Raw genomic sequence first — 27,586 nt, forward strand, 5'->3', positions numbered from 1 at the left:
CTACCTATTATGTGCCCAACAATGTTACATGTCCTGGATATACAGTTCTGAGCCAAATAAACAAAATCTCTATTTTTCTGGGTGTCATATTTTGATGGAGACTTGAGATGATGAATAAGATTAACCTGCTAAATAATACATGTTAAGAGGACAAACATACGTAGAGAAGGAAAATGTTAAACCCATAGAAAATTGAGAGTGTGTTAAGGCAGCCGGGAAAGGCTCCAATGAAAAGGTGACTTTTGAGTGACCTGAAGAAAATGGAGGGTATATTCATGCAGATATCTGGAGAAGGAGGCAAAGAGATCAGTGAGGAACACTCTGTAGAAGTTCTGAGCATAAATGTGTGAGTGTGCCTTCAAGAAACAGCAAAGAAACATCACGGTGTGGAATGGAGATGCTCTGTTGAGAACAGATGAAAGTTGGAGTGAACCCAAGAAAACAAATACCAGCAGAAAGCTGGTGAAAAAATACATGTGGGACATGACGGTGGTTTGAACCCATGTAGTAGCAGTGAAGGAGTCAAGAGCCTTCCATCAACTCCTTCTACTCATTTATTTGTTTTATGCTGTAGTACAGACACTACATTCTTCACCTAAGTGAGTTATTTATTTATTTATTTTAAAAGATTTTATTTATTTATTAATGAGAGACAGAGAGAGAGAGACAGAGACACAAGCAGGCTCCATGCAGGGAGCCCGATGTGGGACTCGATCCCGGGTCTCCAGGATCAGGCCCTGGGCCAAGGCTGCACTAAACCGCTGAGCCACTCGGGCTGCCCCACCTAAGTGATTTAGCATGCATTTCCCTCTCCCTAAAATGGATATATTCCTACTTAGCTAAAACAACACTGTCACATCTAATAAATTTAACAACAATTTCTTAATATCCCTGAATGCCCAGCATCTCCTGATGACTATTTTAGATTCAAAGATATGTAATGGGCATTAATCATTATAAGCAACATGTACTCTTTAAGATAATTCTGGCTTGGTTATTTTCTGAAAGGTCAAGTTGACAGAATTTACTGACAAACTTGATGTGAAGAAGGTTAAAAAGGGAGACAGCAACATTGTCCTGAGGTTTGGGGCTTAGGCAAGTGGAAGAATGGAGTTATTCTTAACTGAGATGAGAAAACCTGTGAGGAGAATATGACAAGAAAAGTATGGCTCTTGGTTTACGATACTAACTATCTAAACAGACACAGACGTAAGGTCTGGAGTCCCGGGAGAGATCTGATCTGCAGATACAACTTTGGGAGTCATTAGTATATTGACGGTAGTTCAAGAGATGAAGCTGGATGGGATCACCTATGGGAGGAAAATGAACAGAAAAGAGAACACATCCAAGGACTAAGGTTGGGAATGCTCCAACATGCAGAGGTGAGAAGAGGAGAAACACCGAAGGGGACAAAAGTAATTTTGGAAAGGTTAGACAAAGCCTGGTTTTGGCTGGGTTTGCAGGACCCAACGGGAGAGGATGCTTCCAGGAGGAGAGGATACATGAAGATCAAACACTGGTGACAGGTTAAGCAAGAAGATTGAGAAATGATTATATAATGTACTGACCATTATGAGACTGGTCAATTTGGGGTGACTGGGGTAATGGAATAGTTTAAATATACAATGAGTGAAGAAAAGTAGGCAATTGTTAGAGATAACTCAGAGAGTTTTGCTGTCAAAGAAAATAAGAAAATGAGAAAGTACCCATTGAACAATGTGAAGGCTTTTTTTAAAGATAAGAGATATTATATATTAATAAATAATAGGAATGATATGTAGAGAAAAATGATGTTTAAAGGGAGAAGGAAAACAATTTAAAACAGAGTTCTTGCATAGTTAGGAGTGGAGGAGCTCTACGGAATCCCACTCACTGTGGGGATGGGAGACAGAATGTTAACTACAGAAGGAGGAAGGGAGGGTGCACAGGCATGAGTTCTGATAGGCTGATTGATTCGGTGAGCTGACCGGGTCTGGGTTTATTTGTTTGTGTGTTCATTTGGTGTTACATGCAAGTTTTTAACTGAAAGTGTGACTGGAGGAGATATTTTTAAGCTTTGAAGAGTGAGAAAAATATACATATTCGCTTGAGAAGCTGGAGAAATAAATTGGCTTAGCGACACTAAACACCAGGTAACATTAAAGATCTTGATTTTTAAGGTCTTGAATTTATTAGCTCAGTGTGTGTGTGTGTGTGTGTGTGTGTGTGTGTGTGTGTGTTTACAGCCACATTAAACTGTTTGGTTGCAATTATATATTTAGACATAAATAAAGCTGTGTTTCCTGCAGGTGAAAAAGATTGAAAAGTGTCAAAGCATTGGATGGATTATTGTTATGAACACTGAGATAATTAAAAATGCTTACAGGATTTATGGTAGAGAGAGGGCAAGTAGGCTAGATGCTAGAAATCTCCAGTGAATGAGTAGGATTCACCAGGGTTTATGCCGATGACTACAGCAAAAATGGGGAATGGGTAGCATAGTCTGAGAGTGTTTCATAGACTTTGTTTCAGAATTGACTTATTCTGAGGGAAATGGGAGGAAAGATGTTTTGGAAACGGTGATGAGCACTCAGGTAGATATTTGTACAATTCTGTGCTACATGAATACTGGCATAAAAACACCCTCACTTGAATGGGCTGAAGGCTAAATGAAATCTTCAGGATCAGCCAGGTATCAGTGAACACCAAAGAAAAGTCTAAAAACTGAAACTGCCATGAATTTTGTTGCCAGACAGGGGATCCAAGAAGAGAGAGTTGGAGAGGTTTGGAAGCTTAGAAAAAGTGGACATTTGATTAGTGCATATTTCAGTATAGGTTCCGAAAGACGTACAAATATATTTCCAAAGGGATTTTTAGTAAACACAAGATTGTTGCATAGTGGTATAAGATGTTTTATTACATATTTTGAATATTTAACTCGGTGTTTACACACTCATATGTATATAGGCAGAAGAAGAGACATTTATATTTTTTTATAGGATTCTAAGATACAGCACAGATGAACGACACCAATGGCCTAGATCATTAAATATATAAAGGGCATTTTGGGTGCTTATTTTGCTCATTTTTTTTACCTTTCTTTTAAAAAAAATGTACCCCCATTATCTTTAGAAATGCCATAAATTTACTTTCCTTTTTCTTTCTAATTTTCTAGCCACTTCTTTCTACTCTGAATTTTAGCTTCCTTTTCCTTTGCTTCCTAACATTGGTTATTGTCAAGTATCATAGGCCATTAGGCTTCTCACTGTACATAAAATATCTTACTGATTACCCTCATTTTAGTTGATTAAATCACATTTATATCCAAGTACCTATCAACCTATTTCCTTGGGTGCTTCATAGGCACTAACTCAATGTATGAAGGACTGAACTCATTAATTTTTTTCTATTTTATTTAAATTCAATCTGCCAACATATAGTGTAACATTCAGTGCTCATATCATCATGTGAACTCATTAATTTAGTCCTTTTATCCACATGTACCTAACTCTGGAAGAGGCCCTGACTACTTAAGTCTGAAAACTAGGTAACATTCATTGATTTCTCCTTCTTTTCAAATGCCCGATATATCTAAGTAATAATCACCAAACCCTATGGCTTATCTCCACTGAACTTCACAAATCCGGCATCTGATTGGTCTTTGCATTCTCACCAGAATCCTTCTAATATGGGTTTATTATTGCTGCCCTGAATGATTGAAACACATCTCTAAATCATATTTCCTGTCACCTTTCTTGCTCATGTCTAGGCCACCCTTTACCCAGCAGACAGGATGATCTTAGTAAAATGCTAATTTATAGTAATTCTACCCAGACTTAAACAAGCAGAGAAACAACAAGACAAAATGTTTCCACATAGTACCCTTCTGATATAATCCCAAGCTAGTAGGGTGGACACAATTATGATATCTGGTTTCTGTATATCTCTCCAGACTCATGTACCTCCACATTGGCCTGCCTTCTTTTTTTCACTTCTTTTGCTCTATCATCTTTGGCTCTTTGCAAATACTATTTCATCTTCCCAAAGAACTCTCTCCTTGAGAAAGGTTTCCTTAAGACTCTAGGACAGACTTGAGGTTCTTCTAAGTTTTATTTCCCAGAAGTCTGCTTTTCATACATAGTATAACCCTTATCACTGGGCATGGCAAATTGCTATTTGCTGCTCTCTTTCAGCAGTAAGTGGCGCCTCCTCGATGGTAGGTCTGCATTTTTTTCTGCAGTGTATTTCTACTGACTCTACAGCCTTTAGCAGTGCCTGGCTTATAATTAGTGCTCAATAGTTTCTTCAATGAATAAAATTATAAAATATTATAGAGATGTGGGGTAAAATTTAATATAAAACATTTGATTTTTTATAATCATAATTTTTGTTCATAATATTGCATGAAGCAAAAAGAGACTAGAACCAGATGCCCAAATAATGGTATAATCGTATCTTGACAATCATGATTATGTAGTTTATTTTAATCTGCGTGAATAATAGTCAAAATGGATGAAATATTGTTCTGATTATTTTAATGACCAAACTAGGTTCTTCCCATGGCTGTGTTGCTTGAATATGCAAAACTCAGTCGTTAAATCAGAGAAGAATAGTGTGACTAGAACACTGTAGTCTTATAGAAACAACTGTTATTTTATGTGGGCTATTTGGGGAGTTAGATGGATAACATTAAGCCAATATAACTGAAAATAGGTACAAAAAATAACTAAACCCAATTTCTATCTGGTTTTAATTTTAAAAATTTGAATTTTTTTCAACTTTTAGGTTGAGACCAAATTTGAATATTCATAGACCTCTTGTGTGGCATACTAAATACAACTCAAATACAGGACGCTTTTAACATTTTTTTAAATTGTTATATAATAAGAACATATGATGAATGAGTAGATTTTAGAGAATTTTTTTGACATTCAAGAAGCTTTAAATGACATTCAAGAGGTAGGTTACTTCCCTACCTCTGAAACTAATAAGACACTCTATGTTAATTAATTGAATTTAAATAAAATAAAATTAAATTAAAGATAAATACTAATAAAAGAAATATCTTACTTCCCATTATATATGTATCTATATACTCACACATGCATAACTGTTTAGATCCAATGCTTATATTTAGCATAAGTTTAGCAGGGTTAGGGAAGGCCAATATTTGTTAGGTATATTTTCCTCTATCTCATTCATATTATGATGCATTTTTATAATTCAGGTACACCATACTTTCATATTACAGTATCTTCTAAAGTAAAGTGCATAATATGATGATGTTAATACAAGTTCTCTAAGAAAAGTGATATGGTTTTTCTGATAATTAAATGAATAACAGTAAAGGTTGCCTTTAAGCACGTCTAGTGAGCATGGCCCTTAGTTAAATTTCCTGAACTGTTAAGCTTTAAAAACAAAAAGTGTTACCAAGCTAATTCTTTTATTATAATTTATTGGAAAATGCTCCCTATTTCTTTGGTATTTTAAAGAAGTCACTAGAGTTTTACATTCCTAGGATGCACCTGTATTTATGATCATCAATAATATTAAAAATTATTGTTCTTAGTCATGTTTACTATATGATAGACATTGTATTAGGTGACTTTGAAAAAAAAATCTCTATTTTCACATCAATTACAGAAATTGATATTTATTTCGGAGACAAATATAGTAAGTTTGAGGCAGGCTATATTCTTGCATGCTGAGTTTTTAAAAATAAATCTCTGATAATAACAGTTTTATTGTCTATAGTTACACGAGTATGAGTTGAGGATAATGTTTTTCTGTTCAAGTTGTGATTTTCTAGCAGCTGATTCCAATTCACAGAGCAAATATGTATGACATTTTGCATACTGACGCTACTAGGAAGATTATGTCCCCCTCAAAATATCCGAATATATTTAGTGTCCTGGGAGCCTGCTGTTTTCTAGTACTTACACCTCCTTTTCTTTATTCCTGTGCTAATGTTGTATTTGGAAGGATTCTCTGTATACTTTGCATAGCTTTCTCACTTTATAACATCTGTTTCCATTTTTTTTTCCTTGGGTGTGTTATTTTGTTGCCGGTTTTTCAGTTTTGAGATGAGCCTGTGATATTGTGACAAATACCACTAACCTGTGGGATTAAGGATGCATGGTGCCATCAGCTCTGTCTGGGTAGAGATTTGGAGATTCACGTCCCTCCACTTGAAATTGATAGTAAATTGCTGGATATTGGTTTCCTTAGCAGCATTTGAGGCAAGCTGTTATTCCTTTTATCTCTTTTAAAAAGTTTTCTTCTTTAGTATACCATTAAAAGAAGAATTGATGTGGAGCTCTTATCTCAAAGGACAGACTGTGGCAAGATTAGAAGATAAAACTAAGGGGAAATTTTTGGAAGAATAGAAACATCTAACTCAGTGTTAATGCATTAAAACATGCAGTTAGCAAGCACCCCTTTCTTGAAAAAAATTGCTTAAGAGCTATAAGTTAAATTGACTAAAATTTACTTCACAGTGGTGATAAAAATAAAGGTACACAATAACTAAGATACAATAAATCATTAATTTAAAAAATCAGTCATAACAGCCATGATGTTAAATGTTAATTAGTAAAATACAGCAACTCAAGAAATGAAACAATCTCGCTCTAAAGTGGAAGAAGACCCAAATTGCAAATGAATCTAAAGTTGAAAGATTTAGACTTCCATTTAATATTTAATATGCAATGAAGAGGTGAAAATTAGAAATGACTCTGCATATATAAGTGGAGGCCTAATTCTTCTTTTAACCAAATTTTCTTTTAATACCAAAGGACAACAGTCTGAAATAAAAGTGAAGACATATCTACCTATATATTCATGAATAGATGCCCACCTGGTGCAAACATGCTTAACAGAGGAGTGAGGGTGTGTGTGGGTGTAGAGAGCAAAATGGAGTCTCTCATGTCAAGCAGGCACCTGGGTCAAGCAGTGATGCAAGCAGTGAAAAAGGGACTACGGTTGAGACATCGCCAGGACCAGCCTCAGCTGACACCCAGAACTGATAACAACCAGAACCAGAAGAGGTCTGCAGTGACCTAAGACTGATTAAATCCCTTTCAAAAGGGGAGAATTTTGGCAGCAACCTGTCAGACTCTTCAGACTTGACCTCTCTGAATCTGATCACTTAAAAAAAAAAAAAAAAGGCAACTACTGCCAAAGGCTCTGCCCTATTGATCCCCAAACAATTGAGATCCTTCATTGCTTGAACACAAGAAGTAGTAAGTGTGGACAGCTGACCAGATAGACAGGACCTTATCTCAGCTGAACCCCCTCAGATGGACTTCGTATTTGGTTTGTTGACTTCCTACACCCTTCTGATACCTTGTTTGTTGTGTGGTTTGTCTTCTGTCCTGCTCTGTGTACTAAGTAAGAAGCCAAGTTTTTTTTTTTTTTTTTAAGATTTTATTTATTTATTTATGAGAGAGAGAGAGAGACAGAGACACAGGCAGAGGGAGAAGCAGGCTCCATGCAGGAAGCCTGACATGGGACTCTATCCCAGGTCTCCAGGATCAGGCCCTGGGCTGAAGGCGGCGCTAAACCGTGAGCCACCCGGGCTGCCCAAGAAGCCCAGTTTTTTGACATGGTGAAATGTCATTGAGTTTGGAATCCTGAACCTGCTTTGTAATTGTGATTGACTTTGTAATTGAATAAAGCTGACATTGTGGAAAGACCCATCTCGTGTGTACGTCTTCAGAGCATGTTCATGATGGGGAGATTCAAGAATGTGGCATAAGGGAAAAAATTACAAAATAATTTTACTGATGAGACAGAAGTCTTGCATGAACAGATGATGATAATGTTTCAGGAATAACTGAATTTTCTGCACCTACCAAAATCAAAACAAAACAAAACTCTTCAACTGACCAAAGACATTAATTTCATTTGCTCTTCAAAAATTCCCTTTTTGTATTTCTACTTTTAACATTAAAATTTTAATTTGTGAATTTGAAATAAAGATAATTTAATCCAATAATTCAGACATTATTTCCTCAGTAAGATGGGAGGGCATATAGATAGCCATTGTTTTACCTTCCTACTGCATGGAGTGCCAATCTCAGCCCAGAATTATAAGTACTGAGCAGAATGGGGGTTAGAAAATCATAGTTAATAGAATCTAGAGTGATGAGATGGTTAGATGATCTAATGGCAAGAAATGGGCTTCGATGTCAAAACAGCTTCCATAAGCTTTTTATTTCAAATCATGTCTTTGCTCAGCTTAATTCACTCTACATCTTCAATTTAATCAGTAGAGACAATAATTTCTTAGCAAATTTGTTATGGAAATTAAGTGGGTTAATATGTGAGTCCAAAGCTAGAAAACTGATAAAGTTTCCTCTTTTCTTTTCATTTATTTCCTTTCTTCTTTTTCTCATCATTCTCTTTTTAATGCAGATTGGCTCAAAAGTTCAGAGTATCTTCAGGCTGGATCATGAAGACTGTGAATATTGACTTTCAATAACAGATAAGTGACCACTTCAATTTATCAGGAACAAACAGAAATTTATATAAATAAATAGTTTTGATTTTATCCATTCTCAACACTTTGGTACCACATCTGAAATATGCAACTTTACAATAGTTAAACAGTTGGAAAAGAAAAAAAAAACACTAAAATATCCTCATCCCAAGATTTCTTAGATATGAATCCATAACTGGAGAAAAGTTGGATCTCATAAGTCTTTTACTTTTTTGTTCTGCTACAAATCTGAAAATGCAAGCATATTTATCACCATTTATATTTTATGTTCAAGTTTTAGTTATTAATTTGCTCTTATTGGAATGATAATATGGCCACAATTATTTCACATGCTAGACATGAGAAAACTATAAAGCTATTATAGTTTCAAATAAACAGCATGTTCAAATTTTAAACTGTTTAGATACACCTTTCTAATTTTGTTTTATTTTTATTTCTTTTATTTTTTTAATACTTTTATTTCTTTTTAATTTATCTCTTGCATTATGTTTATAACTCAGCTAATCTAGAGCACCAGGAAAATAAAAAGAAAATTAAGTATTTTCCATATGTTTTGTTTACTAGTTACTAGTAATATAATTGTTATTTATTTGTGCTCTCTTTAATGTGGTATTTTCCCATGATGAAAAATGTTTAACTAATATTCCATAAAAGAAACATGACACCATGAAGGCATTCAGTCTAATAGTGTGGGACGGCATGCCCTCTTAAATAGGGCTGAATATAATCTAATCATTACACACTATATGCTCCAAAGCATTAAAAATTAACATTAGTTCCTCCAGATTTTGTCTAGACCTCTTTCTGTATTGTCTGTCATTTCAAGCTATTAAAAACCTTCCAATGTCTTTCATAATGTCATATGATTTCCACAATTCTTTAATTGCCAGACCATCTTTACTTCTCATTCTCAACTATTCAATAGGGATCATCTGCATACATTTTTTGTAGGGTTTGGGTTCAATTTTTTTTTTAATCAGGAAAAAAAATGACAGGAAGAGATGCTACTCTGAATTAAACAATACAAACTGCAAAATTATAACAAATCAGTGCTCTTTGGCATGTTGATAAACAAGAAATTAAAGCTCACTTTGATGATTTACTTACAGAATTTTTAAGATATTTTGTAGGTAGAATCTTTTTGATGTTGAAGTAAGTTTAATATTTTTGTAGGTTTTGAATTATCAAATATTTTTGTTGATCATTTTACTACAATCATCTTTTATGGCCTTTGGTTTTCTTCCTTATTAAGTAAATAATTTTCAGTTCCTAATCACTAAAAATTGAAGATCAATTTTGATTTTTCCATCTTACTTTCCATTTGTAGATATCTAATTATATCAAGAGTAGATTCACAATGAAAGAACTTAAATATGTATACCAATATTTGGTAAAGTCAATACTGCTTTACAAAATAAAAATAATTGATCTTTAATCAGGTGGAAAGTTGGTGGAGAGCATATTCTGTTTATAACGTAATTGATTCACCATTTAGATTCACTATTTACACAGAATATCTCCCTAGTCCAAAAGATGAAGAAGAAAAGCATGTTAAAACACAATGTTAAAATAAATTTCTAAGCCCAAAATGGGAGTAGTTTCTGCTTGGGGTGCTAGGTCAGCAAAAGAAACTCAGATAACTTTTGTGTTCCTGTAAATGCTCCACTTGATCAGAAACATCCAGTCGGCTAATACCAAATGCCAAGCTAACTCTTGGCTCTATACTTATTTCTTTTGTTCCTTGATCTTTTTAAATAAAGTCAGATATGCAAACCCAGCCAGTAAAGTCCAATCTCCATGTTGCTGTATCTAAAGCTCTAGAAAACTTGCTCTTGTCCAAACATACCTGGGGAAAAATGCTCCACTGCTTGGTAGGCACTATATACTCCACCAATCTAAGGATTGTTTTCCCCCTAAATAAAGGACATCAAACTTGCTACTACATTGTTTTATTTTTGTCATTTGATAATAAATCTAAATTCATAAATTTTAAGTGAATTCTGTAATTGTTTTAACATTAGAAAGGCCAATTGTAAAGACAAGATTCAATTTAATGTTTAAAAGTTAATAATTTTTCTCACTGTAACATTATTTATTCATTACATATAAATGCTCTCCATTGTACTAATAGTAGAAAAAGAATGTAATTAAATAGAGAAGGTATAAAACAGTCAATGTAGCTCAGTGTAACAATTTAGGTAGAGGTCAAAAAGCCAGTCTTAATTTACACACAGTCTGTCATAACTAAGTAATAGAATATCTGAACCCAAATTTGATGGAGAAGACAAGATTAGGACTTGTACTCCCTTGAGTTTTAATCATTTTTAAACTGTTAGGTTTCTTTGACTTTCACAATGTTTACTTTGCAATAAAACCCTTTATATAATCACAAGGTCTGAATAATTTATTTTCTAAGCAGTAAGCAGAGCATTGTAAATAGTTATCTTTAGTAATAAATAACATGAAAATGAATTTTGAGATTGTGAAGTCCAGTGTTACAAGTAGAATTAGTTTGAAAATCCTGCAAATAATGTGCTTTCTGGTTTATGCTATTTTTCCCTCATTCTTTATTTCAGGGTTCATTGATATGATTCAAAAGTCTTCAAAAAAAAAAAAAAAAGAAAAAGTCTTCACAAATACATGTTATGAAACACTCATTTCCCAGAGGTTACCTTTTCTGAGGTGGAAAAGGAGAGTAAAAGATTCAAAAATAATAAATAAATTCAAATGCATACTCAGAGCTTTGGAGATTTTAGGTTGCAGGCTACAGGAGAAGAAAACCTTACCTCTTTTTAATTTAATTTTATTTATTTATTGTGTAAATGTTATTTAAACTCAATTGGCCAACATATAGCGTGACGCCCAGGGCTCATCTCATCAGGTGCCCTCCTTAACGTCCATCACCCAGTCACCCCCTGCCCCCATCCACCTCGGCTTCTGTAACTTTTGTTTCCCAGAGTTTGGAGTCTCTCATGATTTGTCTTCCTTTCTAATTTTTTGCCACTGAGTTTCCCCCTTCCTTCATGGTCCCTTTCACTAATCCTTATTTCTGCTATGATGTTAATATTTGGATGAACATTTGCCTTTACGATGTTAATCTTTACTTATGTCAACTCTAGACACTTTAAGTCCTAAACTTGCAAACCAAGCCCCACCTTGCCCTAGAGCTAATCTTGAGAAATGTAGTCAGACTCCAGAAAAGCAGGGTGTCCCTTGAGAGCCCCATTCTGCAATTCCTGCGAGCCTGATACAGTCCTGAAGGCCAGCTCTCAACTCAATGTTCTGTATTTCCTTCTATTTTTCCTACCGACTTAAGGAGTCCTTTACCAAACTTCTCTCTGACACCTTTCTCAGCTTTTGCCAAACCCTGCTCCAACTGGGAACACTTTCTGTAGGCCATCTGACTCTCAGTCAGTTACCAGATTTAGCAAAAATGAGACAAAAAAGCAACAGCAAACAGAACTCCCGGTTAAATATGAATATGTTGTTAAGCTAAACAACACGTAATTTAATTCTTTTAGTATAGTATGCCCCATGCAAATTTATGGGATGTATTTAAACTAGGAAAAAATTATTTGCTGTTTAGTTAAAAGTCACATTTACCTAGGTATCCTCTAATCTGGCAATGCTACCTGTAGTATGTGTTTGGAAATATGTTCGCTATTGTGCACAAAGTTTTTTCTTTTTCTTTTTTTTTTTTTAATTTCCATGCCAGCTCAGGAGATAGGTATTAGTATTCCCATACTAGAGGAAATATGGGCAAAAGGGATTCAATTATCTGCTCTTTCTCTTTCCCAATGGCACACACAAATTCTAATAGAGAGGGAACAAAGTATAGGGAAGAGAGAGGTACCTGCATTCTCCCATCAGACCCCAGGATTCAAATTGGAGCTCTTGTTTTTATTAATACCTGTAGGATTTGGGGCAGCTGAAGCTCTGTAAGCTCTGTATGCTCCATCATATCCCCTGTTGATGATGCCCATACTTCCTTAGAGAGTTGCACAATGGAAGTGAAGTCCTGAGCAGACAGCTAGTCATGTTAGCAGGCAGTATATTTTAATTGATGCTAGTAATACAAACAATACTATGGACTTCAAATTATTAATCTGGAAGTGAGTCAGTACTTTCTTAAATGGATTCTGACCACACAATACGGATGACTCGTTATTCCTTACAGGTTATGTGCAAAGCACAGTCCTTAAGGCCTCAGTTATTTTAATTATAACCACATTCATCTTATTTTGACAAATTAATTTTCCTAACAAGCATCATGCAATATTTCCTTGAATGTTAAAGGACACCTAGAAGGTACGACATAGCATGTGACTCAGTGTCAGCGTCAATTTTGTGTTACTACTGGCACTAGTTGAATAGGGAGAGGATGGGACTTTAGGTAGGGAAAGGTTAGGGGCCCCATCTAGGCTCTGGGGCTATTTCAGGTATACAGACAACGGGACAGAACAAAAATTAAGAGAAGGAAGAAAAATCAGGCGCCCTATCCCAAATGCTAGGGTCAACATGGTTTTCGAATAATCACATTGTAACCACAGAAAATAGGAAATAAGCACCAAAAAAAAAAAAAAAAAAAAAAAAAAAATGACCAGGCTTCAAAGGAGAAGTTAACTCGAAAGATTAACCAGACCTAGCAAAACCTATCTCTAGATCATAGATGTCACAGAAACAAAGACTCTTACACAATGTATAAGCGTCATGTCTGGTTCCAGATCACTGACCTAAGCACTGGGAAATTCCTGGTAAGGTTCTAATAAGAGGCTAGACATAAAAACCCTCTGGGTGAGCCCTCTCATTCTTGAGAGCTTTTTCTGTATCTTTGCTTAATAAAACTCCATGCTCTACTCACTCTCCTCTATCCTGGAAATTCGTTTTTGGACTTCTAGAGACAAGAACCTTGCTCCCCTGCTTCCTAGCTAGCACATTAGAGGTTATCTCCCCCCCCTCCCAGTTGCTTCTCTTCCTGTTCCCATGATCTCTCAGACTGTTGCAAAGTTGCTTGCTTTCTGCCTCAGCTCTCAGAAAACAACTGCCTCTGACTGTTTCTCATTTTAAAAAAATAAAGGAAGGACTCTTTTAGAATTTAGGGCACATTACAAACCAAAAGATTCCAAATGATGAAATAACCACCTTTCTGGTGGAATAAATCTCAAAGGAATATTTCATGATAGCTTTTTTTTTTTTATGTTTAGAATATCTGGGTGGGGGTTTTGTTTATTTTCTCTTTGATTCTCATCTCTTGGTTCCCTTCCTTTGTGCTCTGCAAAATCCAAGTTAGCGACAGCCTGACTTGGAACTAAGTGGTTTGCCTTATATGGAGATGCACTGTTTTCTAAAACAGAAAATAAATACATGAATACCATTAGGTAGATGATGCTGCTGCTGACGCAAAACCAAATTAGTCACATTAATCACTCACTGTACGAGACCCATCAGCACACAGACATGTTGCATATCGCCCATAAAAAAGCAAAAACGATTGTGGAAGAAATGGACATGACCGGATCCACTTTAAAATAGAGCCTGAGCAGCCACTGCAGAGAAACTGCCTTCTGTGCCTTTCTTTGCACTGGGCCCTAACTTTTGTACTGAGTCAAAAAGCAAGTGTTTTAGGCAATTGTTTCAAAATAGGAGGGACAACAGATACCCGGGTCACAGGACTGAGACTTAGGACTTTCAGAAGATAAAATCTGCATTTGTTAATGGATAACCCGGAGTAGTTTGTGACTTAACACCCCACAGAAAGTTTGTTAACACCCATAGAAAAAGTTTGTCTTTCCTTCAACTCCTGTGATTGCCTCCCTCTCTTTCCTCATATAACTGTCCTGGTTTCACCTGTATTTGAAACACTATTTGGGTCTCCACCTGAGTGTGTGCTTCCCAAATTGCCATTCTTTGATCTCAAATAAATGCTCCTTTGCTTCTCATCCTGGCTCTTTTTTTTTTTTTTTTAAGTTTTATGTATTCATGATAGACACAGAGAGGCAGAGACACAGCAGAGGGAGAAGCAGGCCCCCTGTGCGGAGCCCCATGCAGGACTCGATCCCAAAACCCTGGGATCACAACCTGAGCCAAAGGCAGATGCTCAACCACTGAGCCACCCAAGTGCCCCTCTCACCCTGGCTCTTAATTTTAAGTTGACACAGTCCAAAAGGCTCCTGCCCTCTGTTTTTCCCTACATCACCGAATTTGATTTCCCTGCTTCGACTTCAGAGCAAGCCTCTCACATGTCTTTGCCACCAATAACTTCCACGTTTCCAAACCCACAGGGCTTTGTACATGGTTTCATGTCATTTTCACTATACTTCTTCTATATGCGATACTTAGATGACCCCTGCCTTGGGATGTTTACCTCACTTGCTCTTGGGGAGGTAATTTGTTCTCCCAGTTGCCTTTCTAACTCGTTGGCTACTCATTGGTTGCTCTTTCCCTCCAGACCCCTGGCCTAGGAGTGTTCAGAAATCTGCTCTGTCCACAACCTCTGTCGCCCTATCTTGTGCCTTTAAGTGCCATCCTCATGCTGTTAGATACCAGGTTTATATCTTTAACCCCTACCCTTCCCTTGAGTTCTAGACTGCAGTGTCAGAATTACTATTTTTTTGCTCCAAGCAAAAGTGCCTAAAATAGGCACCCTGCACTTAAAATGTTTAAAATACCACTACTGGTTACCAAATCCACACCACCTCCTCCCAGAGGCATCTCTCTCTCTCAGAAAATGGTACCTCTGGTGGCTTGGGTCAGACACTTTGCGGCATCCTTGCCATCCCTTATTCCCTCATATCCCACATCCAATCTATTAGCAAGTCCTACCAAATCTTCCTTCCCAGCACAGGCATATCTTGTTTTATTACACTTCTCTATATTGGCCTTCACAGATGCTGCAATTTTTACAATTGAAGGTTTGTGGCCACCCTGCCTCGAGCAAGGCTACTGGCATATTTTTTCCAATAGCATTTGGTCACTTTGTGTCTCTCTTGTCACATTTTGGTAATTCTCACTATATGGCAACTTTTTTTTCACTATTATTATATTTTTTTTATGGTGATCTATGATCAGTGACCTTTGACGTTACTATTGGAATCGTTTTGGGCCACCACAAACCATGCTCGCATAAGACAGAGAACTTAATCAACAAGTGTATTTATTTTGACTGTTCAACTATTCTTTCAACTTTATAAGAAGTGTAGATTTTTATATCAAGGAGTTTTATGAAATTTCTAATTTTCATACCTCCAGAAACATTATGAAACCAGTCAAAGCATGATTTGAATTATGGCTTTTAAACAAAACATGGAATCCAAACACTTGTGACATCATTGGGCTGTTATGTTGGTTTGTACTGGCTTATCAGATAAAATATATCTTTGTAGTTAATATTTTAACTCTAGTCATAAAAACAATTACTTGGGTATCAATCCTTAGGGACGGATATACCAAAAATAATGTTATTTGTATAAGAAAAAGACTCAATTGCTATTATATAACAGAGGCTATGGACAAGTTAACACTGACATGTCACTCACAATAAATCTACAGATTATCCTACCAGGTTAATAGGAACTGTCATCCAATATGAAGGAGTGTAGATAAAATATTAACATATAAAAAATAAAGATAGGGTAAAGTTATGCTTTTTAGCACTCATATCTTGAGTGTTATTGACAAGGAAGGAAAATTGGAGCAAGAATGGTTCCTTGGAACTCATAAGTCTGACTAAACACATTTGTTATATCTGATGGTGAAACAGTCAGAAAAATAGTATTATATACAGTAAAATATTTAAAATCACATTTCGGCTACAGCATTTTGTTACCTAGTGAAATATGACATATTATTGTATCTGAAGCCCTTTTGAAGTATTGCATTTGTATGTTACTGAAATAATGACTTTAATTTTTAAAAAAAGATAAGTGATTCATTCTAATTTCAGAATCGACTTCAAATTTACAAGTTCATTTAATGTTATTTTTTCCAAATACAGAAAACATTTGGAAAAACATACAGAACAAATCACATCGTTATTTCCAAGTAAATGGATCCTATTACATGATTTTTCCATTTTTTAATGAGCCCCTTTATACTATAAAAGCAAGAGTGTTCCCCTATTTTACTGTACTGAAGTATTTCAAAACAGTCAGATGTATCTTACTTTTATAGCTGCTTCATAGATGCAGCCCCTTGGGGGCATCTGGTTTCTCCTTCTCATTCCACTGTCATGAAGGGTAAAATATTGCTGCATCCTGAAGTGGTTTTGCAAGTGATCTCATGTACACTTCAAACTGTCCCATAATGTAATTCCTCCTTTTCAAATAGGTTGCACTAATGCATGCACATTTTTTTTAACCTACATTTATATTCTTTCTGTTAAACTCAGGGTACTTTACAGGAACACTGCATCTCCTATTCATTGTTTTATTCCTTACTGGGTAATTTCTCACCTAATTCCTGAAGCGGGGGCAGAATTTGAAGTGAAAAAACACTAATGCTGTCATGATAGCAATAAAATAAATCCAAGGGGATTGGAACCCTGACCCTTTTGCAAAGTCATCAAAATGTTTCAGTTAGGTTAATTATGATAATGTACCACAAATAATTACAGAATCAGAGGGTACGGATTTTTTTCTTCACTCCGGAAACCACATGAACTATTATCTGTCAGAAAATCTAATTATAAGCCTGATAATAATTGCACTAGATGGCCAGATGACAGTCTTTCACAAACTTAAACGTGTCTCTACATCTCATGATGTCTAATTTTAGTCTGTTCTCTGCCCTTACCCCTGTAGCATTAACCAGGCAGGTATCAGCATGCTAACATGTTAAAATTATTAGTTTGCAACCAAATGCATTTCCTAAGGCTGCTTAATGACTGCTTTCAATAATTCATGGTGAAGGCAGCCTGGTGAATGGATAATACAAGGAAATGAAAGTTAATAGTCTTGAGTCATAGTTAATCTTTGTTCTGTCACCTATTAGCTCCAATTCACTTTTCTTCTATGGACCACACTCTTCTCATCTGAAATGTTAGACAGCGTCATCATCTCAGCATTTTTTCATTCTAATAATAGAACCTATATACTTCATACCTTACCATTGTAATGGTATCATTCACATTAACACAACTGCTATCCTTTTGCTATACTCAAGGCAACGCTTGTTAAGAAACATGTTGTAATGAAGCCCTAGACTATATATTTGGTTCAGCTGGAACAGAAAATAAAAATGATTTCAAGTGCAATTTGAAAATTATTTTCTTGGTGAAGGGATTCATACAAACTTTACATAACCAGTAGGGACACATATTAATTCCTACACTGAGATTTAGAAAGAAGCAGCACTGGTTCTCTACTTATGCTTTCTCTGATTTTCCTCAGTTTTTTTTTATTATCTTTTGAAAACATAAAATGATGGCCAGAGGTAAAAAAAAAAAAAAAAGAACACACTAAGAAAATACACTCACTTGAAAAATAAGAGGGGTTGAAATATTGTTCTTTCAACACTTTATTTCCTGTGTCAAATATAAGTAAACAAGATAGAATCCTACCTATTGAACCCTACTATTATTAAATCCACTTCACATTATGAATAGTAGAAAATACATTATTATCATGTGCGTTCTACTAGTATAGTGAAGTTATAGCCATGTATATGAAGTACCCATCCCTAATGTGTGTGTGTATATATATATATATATTCCAAATCAGAAACAAAGGTCATTGCATTAGAAATCTGGCAAATCTGAAATTTGTAATCGTTATAATTACAATTTAGTACATGGAAGCATGCCTATTTTTAAATTGTCTCAATTATCGAAAAAAGTCTTGTGCACTAAGAAATTATGGCTTAGCTTTTAATTTAATCACACCTACTCCCCAGTACAGAAATCAGGAACTGTTCTTATTTTTTTAATAGATTGGTGAATCATGCAACCAAGAGTTTAGGAGTGAATTTTTATTTTCACTTAATAATTGTTCCATCTGTGATAAGGTTTCTTCCAGTGCAAAGGAATAAATAAATAAATACATGAGAGTAGCAACAGATAAGCTGCAGTCAAGTTACAAATACTTTGTCAAGTAGTCTTTTTTGGTTTCATGATGTCAAAATAGGACAAAAGAAAAGTGTGCCATAACATTTATTTCTGGCCCCCCCAAAAAAATATGGTAGGAAATGTTAACCACTTTAGAGGGATTCTGAATACATGGATTATTTCCAAACAGAAGCGAGTTAACTGCCTAAATTTTATTTATTTGAAAACGTGGATCTGGGAAGTCAAACAATTGTACATTTTTTGGGGAAAGGCTAGTTTGATCTTAGATAAGAATAGATTGAAGTGGTTTGTGCCTGGAAGGGGAAAAATATATTTTTTTAATGGCAGGGAGGAATGCAATTAACTGTAAATAATTAGGTAATATTTAAATATGTCAGTAAGAGGGATATATTTATAGCACCATTTTGCAGAAAGGGAAAAACAGTAGGGAGTTGTAAGTTACTAAGGTGATATAAACATAAGATCTGAAGGAAGATTAACACTGGACCCATCAGAGCTGTCCCATACAATTGGGACACCTGTGTAACTAGGCCGTGAATGGCTCCCCTTGAAGCTGTATATGGGAGGAGCTCTGAATATAGCACCTGGAGAGGACAGAGTAAACAAAAGATGATCTGAAATAGTAGGAAGCAACTGGAAAGGTCCTGGAACAATGATCCTCCACTATCTTACATTCTGCTACTAATTATATTTTGGCTATTTACTTTCTTTAGCTGCTCTGGTTTCTCGGATAAATCAAGTTTGATTTCACCAATTTCCTGTATAATTGGAATAGTGCTGAATGGATGTCATTAAATTTTGCTTAATTTAATTTCTTGGCCATCAAGTTATTGCTTGGATGAATGTTTGTGGATATATATGTGAATTTATATTTCAACATATATTAGTATAGAGTAATGGATGTAATGCATATACGGACCTGTGTGCTATTTGGGTAAGGTTTTAAATTCATTTTCAAAGATGGGATTGAGGGAAAAGCAGGAGTAAGCAAAGTACATACAGGTGGTAATTACAACTAGCAAAAGCTTACATGATATTTTGGCTTCTGTTTTATAAGGAATTTAAAACACTACAACTAAAGATACTAAATTTGCTTACAATTTAGTGCTACCACAGAATAACGTTCTCTTACTTTTGCCAAGAAGTCAAACTAAAAAGGCTTTTATATGTCTTGGAAACTAATATGATATTCTAAAGTAACTGCAAAAAAGGAATTTCATATAACTGAATGAGAAATATAAAGGTTAAGATTCCCTTAAAATACAAACGTGGGGAGTTCGGGCCTTTATGTTCATCTATGATGAAGTGGTTTGAACTGGATTAGCTTTCCCACCATAAACGATTATAAAAGTAGACAAAAACAAAACAAAACAAAAACACAAGGCAGTGGGTTTCAGGAACTGGGTAACAGGCAGCACAAGTCTGTGTTATTTGAGAGCAGGGAAATCCAAAGTGAGCCCATGTTTACCCTGGTTACTCACATAAGCAGAATTTCTTGTCCAAGATGCAGGGAGCTTGAACCTAAGCAGTAGAGTAGCTCCAGTGAAGTCAAGACACAGAAATAAGAGCTCCTGGATACAGAAGCTGGAGTCTGTGGGGCAGGACTTCAGAAAAAGAAGGAGTGAGGCTCAAAGTCTCCGCAGGGATTCCCTACAGATCTTTAGCTGAGTCCTGGGCTGAATATATACAGGGAGAGAGTCTAAAGAGGCTGATCAGAGAAGATGCTGCAGGGCTGAGAGCAGAAGAGAGATGGGGAAAGTTGGAGAGCAAATAACTATCATAATGTTGTCAGCATTCATTTATATCTCACTAATACCTCTTCAATACTTAGTGTCCACCTGGATGGAGGGCCAAGCCTTAGAAGTAAGGGACACAATAAGACCTAGGCTACCCCATCCTAGCAGACCCTTAAACCAAGTACTTGCCATACCCTCAGTGAAGATGACTTTTGAGTTTAAGTTCTGCCAAGTTAGAGGATCTATATAATATCTTGGACCTCCTCTGGATCCACTCTAACAAAATATAAAAACATGCCTGTTACACATTTGAGACAAACTCAAACCTACACACATCCTTTAATTGAATGGCCTGGTAAAATAGAAAAACATTCTCAAATGCAAGCATACATTCTTCAGAAAATATTACAATAATATAAGATTTTTGCTGCGTATAATCCACAAAGTCCAGTATAAATCCGAAAATTACTAACCATGCAAAGAAATAGGAAAATGGAAACTGAATCTATGAACAAGATATTGGATGAGCAAACAAAAATTTAAAGCTATTTTAAATATATTCAAGAACTTAAAAAAATAATATCTTTTTAAATAGGAGACAGGAAGGGACTCTTGGCAAATAAATGAAATTATTTTTAAAAAAGATAAATTTTTATCTGAAAACTAAAATTAAATAAAGAATTCATTGGATAGTTTCAGCCACAAATTGGGGAAGATTAGAAGGGTAGTGAGCTTGCAGAGAAATCAATTAAGAGTATTAATTTGAAAAACAGAAGCAAAACTGAAGAAATGGGAACAGAAATTTAGTGACCTATGAAATTTTAAACAACGTAGTATACATATAATTGGAGTTTTAGAAGGAGATGAGAATGGGAAAGAGGCAGAAAGAATATTCGATGAAATGTTGACCCAAAATATCTCAAATATGACATTAAAAATCAACAAGAAGAATCTAAGTGGACTGCAGACCGAAAAAAAATTACACTTGGAAACGTCATGGACAAACTATTGAAAATTCAAGATAAAGAGAAAAATTTAAAATCAACCCAAAGGGGTGAGAAAAAAAAAGATATTGCATACAGGGGGAAAGTCATATGAATAAAAGCTCACTTTGCATCAGTACTAGAGAGACAAGAAGATAATGGAAAAGAAAAAAAAATCAACTCAGAATTCTATATTCTTAAAAAATATCCTTCAATGGAGGTAAAAAAAAAAAAAAAAAGCATTTCCAGATAAGGGAAAGTGATGAATTTGTAACTAGCCAAACTACACCATGAGAAATCCTAAAGAATGTTCCTCAGCATGAAGCGAAGGATAACACATGAAAACTGGAATCCATAGGTAAGAATAAAGGTTAGAAATGGCAATCCTATGGGTACATAGACCATTTTTTCTTTTATTAATTTACACAAATATAACTGATGGTTCATTTTTAAAAATTTTTCAAAAAGATTTTATTTATTCATGAGATACAAAGAGAGAGAGGAGAGAGAGGAGAGAGAGAGAGAGAGAGAGGCAGAGACACAGGCAGAGGGAGAAGCAGGCTCCATGCAGGGAGCCCAATGTGGGACTCGATCCCGGGACTCTAGGATCACACCCTAAGCTGAAGGCAGATGCTTTACCTGCTGAGCCACCTAGGCATCCCATAACTGATGGTTTAAAGCAAGTAATATATTAAGAGAGATTTTATATTACACATTGCCTAAACATACAACAGCAATACAAAGAACATTGAGAATACATGGAACAGTATTGTTAGTTTCTTGCATTTGTGAAGTAGTAAGGGGGACAGGGAAAGTGGGAAATGATAATTGTGAAGAAAGTGGGAAATGCCAGTAGCAATATGCAAAATGTTTCAGTATTAACTAGGTTGACTTCACAAGTTAAACAATTCCTAGCCCTAAGCAGCCACTGGAAAAAAATATTAAGGGCAAATTAAAATGTCTTTATACAAATAAAATGGAATGATAAAAAACATTTTAATTAATGCAAAAAAAAAGAAAGCTGCAAAGGAGCAACAGGAAAAATGAATAAAAAAAACCAGGATGATATACTTAAAATCATATTGAAAAATACATTAAATATTAAGTGAATTAATCATACCAACTCAACTGTAAGGAAGATTTCTTTAAAAATACAAGTGGGATAAAATATGTAAACACAAGTATGGGAAACTTGGCATGTCTATCTTGATATTACACAAAGCCAACTTTGGGATGAAAAGAGACATTTCATAATGATAAAAATAATCAGGACTAAATAATCCTAAATATGCATGGAAATTAATAGCATGGATTTAAAATTAATACCATAGATTGAAAATATTAAAAGAAATTAGCAGAGCCAAATGGATAAATGATTAATACCACAATTACAGTTGAAGATGTCAGTAACTCTCTCTCAGTATTTGAAACAAAAATATTAGGGAGAATATCAGAAGACCTGAGTGACCATCAACTAGTAAATTTACAGAACACACCATACCAGGTAATGGAAGAACACATAAAATAATCACCAATATAGCTCATATGCTGGGTTATTAAATAGTTTTTAATAATATTTCAATGATGAAAATCTTACAGAGTATTGCCTGTTACTAAAATGGAATTAATTTAGAAATCAACAACGAAATATCTAGAAATTATCCAAATAATTGGGAGTTAAATAACAGTTTACTAAAGGAGGCATTGGCAAAAATAATAAAAATCACCAAGAAAAATTCAAAATTATTTTGAATTAAAATTTTTTTTAAAGTAGGCTCCACTCCCAGTGTGGAGCCCAACAGGAGGGTTTTGAACTAACGACCTTAAGGCCAAGACCGGAGCTGAGGCCAAGATTCAGATACTCAACCAACTGAGCCACCCAGGCACCCCTTATTTTGAATTTAATTACAACAAAAACCACAATGCATACTAGACAGGATTTAAGAAGGAGAATTTGCTAAAACATTTTATGAACCATGAACTTGAAAACTCGTTTTCCTGAGTAATTTATTACAGATCCTAGTTCTGCTTTTTCACTTTGTTAATGTGTCATTTTGGGCTTATGAAGAAGCCTAAACCTGCGGTTTCTCAAGCTTGGTATTACTAACATTTGGAATGAATAATTTTTTGTTGGTGTGGGGGCTATTTTGTGTTTTGAGGAGGTGTAGGAGCATCCCTGGACTCTACCTTGCTAGTATCACCCTCACTCTCTGTTGTGACACTCCAATCCAGCTCCAGACATCATTGCATGTTCCCAGGGGTGGGAAGGTGAGGGGCTAGGGGATTAATCTCCATGCATTGAAAACCACAGAGTTAGAATATATCACTTTTGTGGTCAGATAGATGTGGATGGATTTACAAACTATACATTTACCACCTTTGCTTCCACTGGAGTTTACTTGACCATTCTAAGCTTCTATTTTTATTCACAGTTGTGCTTTGAAGACAGATAATGTATACCAGGAGATTAACATCATGTTTGCCATCAAGTCAACTCTCAACACATAAGAAGGATTATTATTTCTGTTGGACTATGCAAATATGGACTGTAAAGAAACTTCCCAACTAAAATGACCTCTTGTGATAACTAAACTGCTTTTAAAAATTTCCCCTAATCTTTATGGTTTATAATCCTATTTATATGAGTTTATCATTATAATTGAAATATGTCAACCTCCATGTATTTCCCACGAAAATATGTTAATCACAGAAGTAGATTAGGGTTAGACAATCTATTCTACTAAGTGTCAAAGACTGTCTTCAAAGACATGTAAAATTTAAAGTCTTTTAAAAATTACAGGCATCAATAATTTTAAGAAACATATCTCCTTAAATTCTTTATAATATCTAGAATCGTAAGAAAGAATTTAAAACATATTAAAATGATTTAATATAGATCTAGCCTTTAGGGTGAGAACAAAATGAGATAGAAATAACTCTACCGCTGCTCTAGAAATGATGATCCTTCTTTAGCAGAAATTGAAGCTGATGTGGAGAAGTCATAAGATACTGCACAACTACAGATAAAGTAACAGTCTGCATATCTTGAACATAGGTACATTTTTGCTCATTCTAGCCTTTACTTGTTTTTGTTCAGTCACTTGATAACCAGATGTCTGATAAATTTGTCATATGCCTACGGCAGTACTTCCATGAGTTTCCAGTAAAACCAGTTTCTCTTTTCAGAAGCTACTTCATTATAGTTTGGGAGGCTCAGCATACAGTGAGAAAACACACAGAGACCAGTTACAGTCAATAACTTCTGTTGAGAAGGAAAAAGAGGTCCAAAGCAATTACCACTCTAGGAATTAAAGATACACTTGGCGACACATGTGGGTGCTCAGGACCTCAACAAAAGTAGGACTTGTGTCATTAAAAAGGAGAGGGGAACATGTTCTAAGCAGGGTGCAGAGCAAGAGCGGGCTCCAAGGTATATTAAGCTTACAATCTTTGGCATTCATGAGATCATTGGAAGCCACGTACTGTTGGGGAATCTGAGCCGCAGTAAGATTATAGAGGTCTCTTAATGACAGACGAAAGAATTTTCGGTTTAGACGCAGTGGATAAGCACTAAAAAACGTTTGAGAAGAATTATATCACACAAGTACTTTGTAGAAGATTTATATAGTGACACGAAGAGATAATGAATTTCAAATGGAGGTTGGAAGAGAAAACCAGAAAGCAATAATATCACTATCAACATTCTTTTCAATTATAAAAGATAATATGACAGATTGGATTAAAGCATCTATCAAGTTGTGAGTTTCTGTCAGGACTCCTTTTAAAAACAGATGTCTGAACTTCTCTTTCTTTTGGTTTTCTCACTGATACAAATTATCCCAATGCATAAAATTATTTTGGGGGTTACAAAAAAAAAAACCCTTATTTTCTCTACCATGCATCTGTATATTTAAGAGATACAATTTAGAAAATATATTTGAACGGATTATTTTCTTCTGACTCTTGGGGACATAATATCACAATATTTGTGACATATGAAGAAAAATAGTTTCTTCTAACATACTTCTGATTATCTAATGTCGGCCAAATAGCTGTTCAAGTGGGAGGCAGCTTAGCTAATGCGAGAACACTCGTAGCTTCTCCTGTCCAATACACATCACCTGAAAGCTCTGAACAAACCTATTAGGGGAAAAATCGATAAAATGCTGAATTCTGCATCTGTTTTTGAAGTAATCTGAGTAATCCAACTCCACCACCATCCTGTGCTTTGATTTTCCTGAATGGCAATATGTTTTTCTACCTATCAGTTACCACTATATATGCTTATGAGCATGAAAGAAGACATATTCCTACTCTTCCCTAAACTGGAAACTCTATAAACTTTCAAGTTAAAAAGTGTGGTCATAATAACTTTAGTTTTCAAGGTAAACATCTATTAGCATATAAACTTTGGCTAACATTACGAAAGTACTTTGCAGTCCTTTGGAAAGGATATCAGAAAATATTTTTCATAATAGTTCTTCGCTGATTTCTTTTAGTACCTTGATGCAAGAAATTGAAATTCATTATATTAATAAAACGCCAAAGTAGCCTATGGTACAAAGAAGAATAAATAATAAAATAATAAAATAAAATAATAAAACATTTCTGTGCCTTTAATGAAGTCTATACCAGAGAGCAAGCGGAGCTAAGCAAAACCAAATAAAAATCAAACAAGAACAATTACAAAAAATCAGCACTTACCCATATTTTGCAAAAGTTGCCCAGTATTTCATTATGGATCTACTCAAAATTTCCTCAGCTTTTGTGTAATTAGCTCTTCTTTCCAGAGGTAAACCAAAGACAAATTCAATTTCATAACCATGCATCACTCCCATCCATTCTGGCCAAGGAAGTTGGGAGGATCGGTGTTCAAAATAGTAGAAAAAGGCATTATTTCCCAATTCTGAGAACTTTTTGGTGAACTCCAAGGCAGGGCATATGATATTGTAATCGCCAAGAACATCATCCAATGCGTCACGGTATTTTTCATCCCTCTGATCATCTAACAAGTCTACATAATAAAAAAGGATCGATTCCCTTCCAAATTCACTCACTCCTGGAAAATACATTTTTAAGCCTTCCTGAAATTCTTTTCTGGTTATGATACTGTCGTTATCTTTGCTGAAACCAGGAGCACGATATACTAAAAATGCTGTCCCTTCATCTTTGTTAGCACCCACCAAGATCTGGGCTTTTTTGACCTGTCCAAGTTGGAGTAGTGTGTGGGGCATGTCAGTGAGAAAATCCCCATCCACAATTGGACCAAAGTTTACAGACAAAAGAGTATCAGAGGGGACAACCAATACTTCATTCAGTAGAATTTCCTGGGGATCTTTGTTTCGAAGGCATTTGATTATCTCCGTCTCATTTTCTCTAGAGCAACCAATAAATTTAGCCAAGGTCAACGTTCTGTTCCTGGCTTCTTTAGGAGACATTACTGCCCAAGGGGCATTAGAGGATCCACTTTGCAGAATGGCTCTGGTAAACAACGGTTGGCTTCGAGGAGAAAGTAGATGAAGGCCAACTGAACCTGCCCCTGCACTTTCTCCAAAGAGAGTTACACTTTTAGGATTTCCACCAAAGGCTGCTATGTTCTTTTGCACCCACTGAAGTGCCAGTTGTTGGTCAAATAAGCCCAGGTTCCCTGGGGCCTCGGGATTTCCTGGTAAAGATAAGAATCCCAGGGCCCCCACCCTATAGTTCATTGAGACTACAATAACTCTTTCAACCCGAGCCAGAAATTTGCCATCATAAACAGGTAAAGACGATGTTCCTGTTTGAAAACCACCACCATAGATCCATATCATTACAGTGGCGTTTTTTGGTATAGGTGTTGGAATCCACACATTCAGATATAAACAGTCTTCGCTGAGATCAGTGTTTGGGTTCCACATCTCTGATCCAGGGAAACCTGGGAAACTTTGATCTGTGTTCTGATAGCAAGAATTTGCATATTTTGTGGCATTCCAAATATCGGACCATTTGGTCAAGAATTGCGGCTTTTTGAATCGAAGTCTACCAAGAGGTGGCTGTGCGTAGGGAATTCCAAGAAAGGCTGTGACTGTGCCACCAAGAACCGGCAAGTTCATCCCTCGGACTTTTCCATTCTTGGTTGTAATGACGATGTCTTCTTCGGTGTGTGACTTCCCAATAAGCACCCAGAGCAGGAGAAACCACAAGAGAAGTCGGATGCTTAGGATTGTACCCTTGCTCTGCATGTTGGTTTCTGAAAGAGAGGTAATTAGGAAGTTTTAAAAGCCTCATGCATCAAATATTATATTTTATTTATGATGATTAGCCCAAATACAGTAGTTCTTATTAATCC

The 27,586-nt window shown here is 35.5% G+C and overlaps 1 protein-coding gene across 1 annotated transcript in view; it reads right to left on the minus strand.

The window, feature by feature from the left end:
- BCHE (butyrylcholinesterase) overlaps positions 1-27,586 on the minus strand; it is a 58,394-nt gene that overhangs the window by 24,896 nt on the left and 5,912 nt on the right. Inside the window, exon 2 of the mRNA XM_055308456.1 lies at positions 25,963-27,487. Coding sequence (XP_055164431.1) covers positions 25,963-27,487 — 1,525 coding nt within the window. The remainder of the gene's footprint in view (positions 1-25,962; positions 27,488-27,586) is intronic.

The sequence above is a fragment of the Nyctereutes procyonoides genome, unplaced genomic scaffold, assembly GCF_905146905.1.
Source record: "Nyctereutes procyonoides isolate TBG_1078 unplaced genomic scaffold, NYPRO_anot_genome, whole genome shotgun sequence".
In the NCBI taxonomy this organism is placed as follows: Eukaryota; Metazoa; Chordata; class Mammalia; order Carnivora; family Canidae; genus Nyctereutes; species Nyctereutes procyonoides.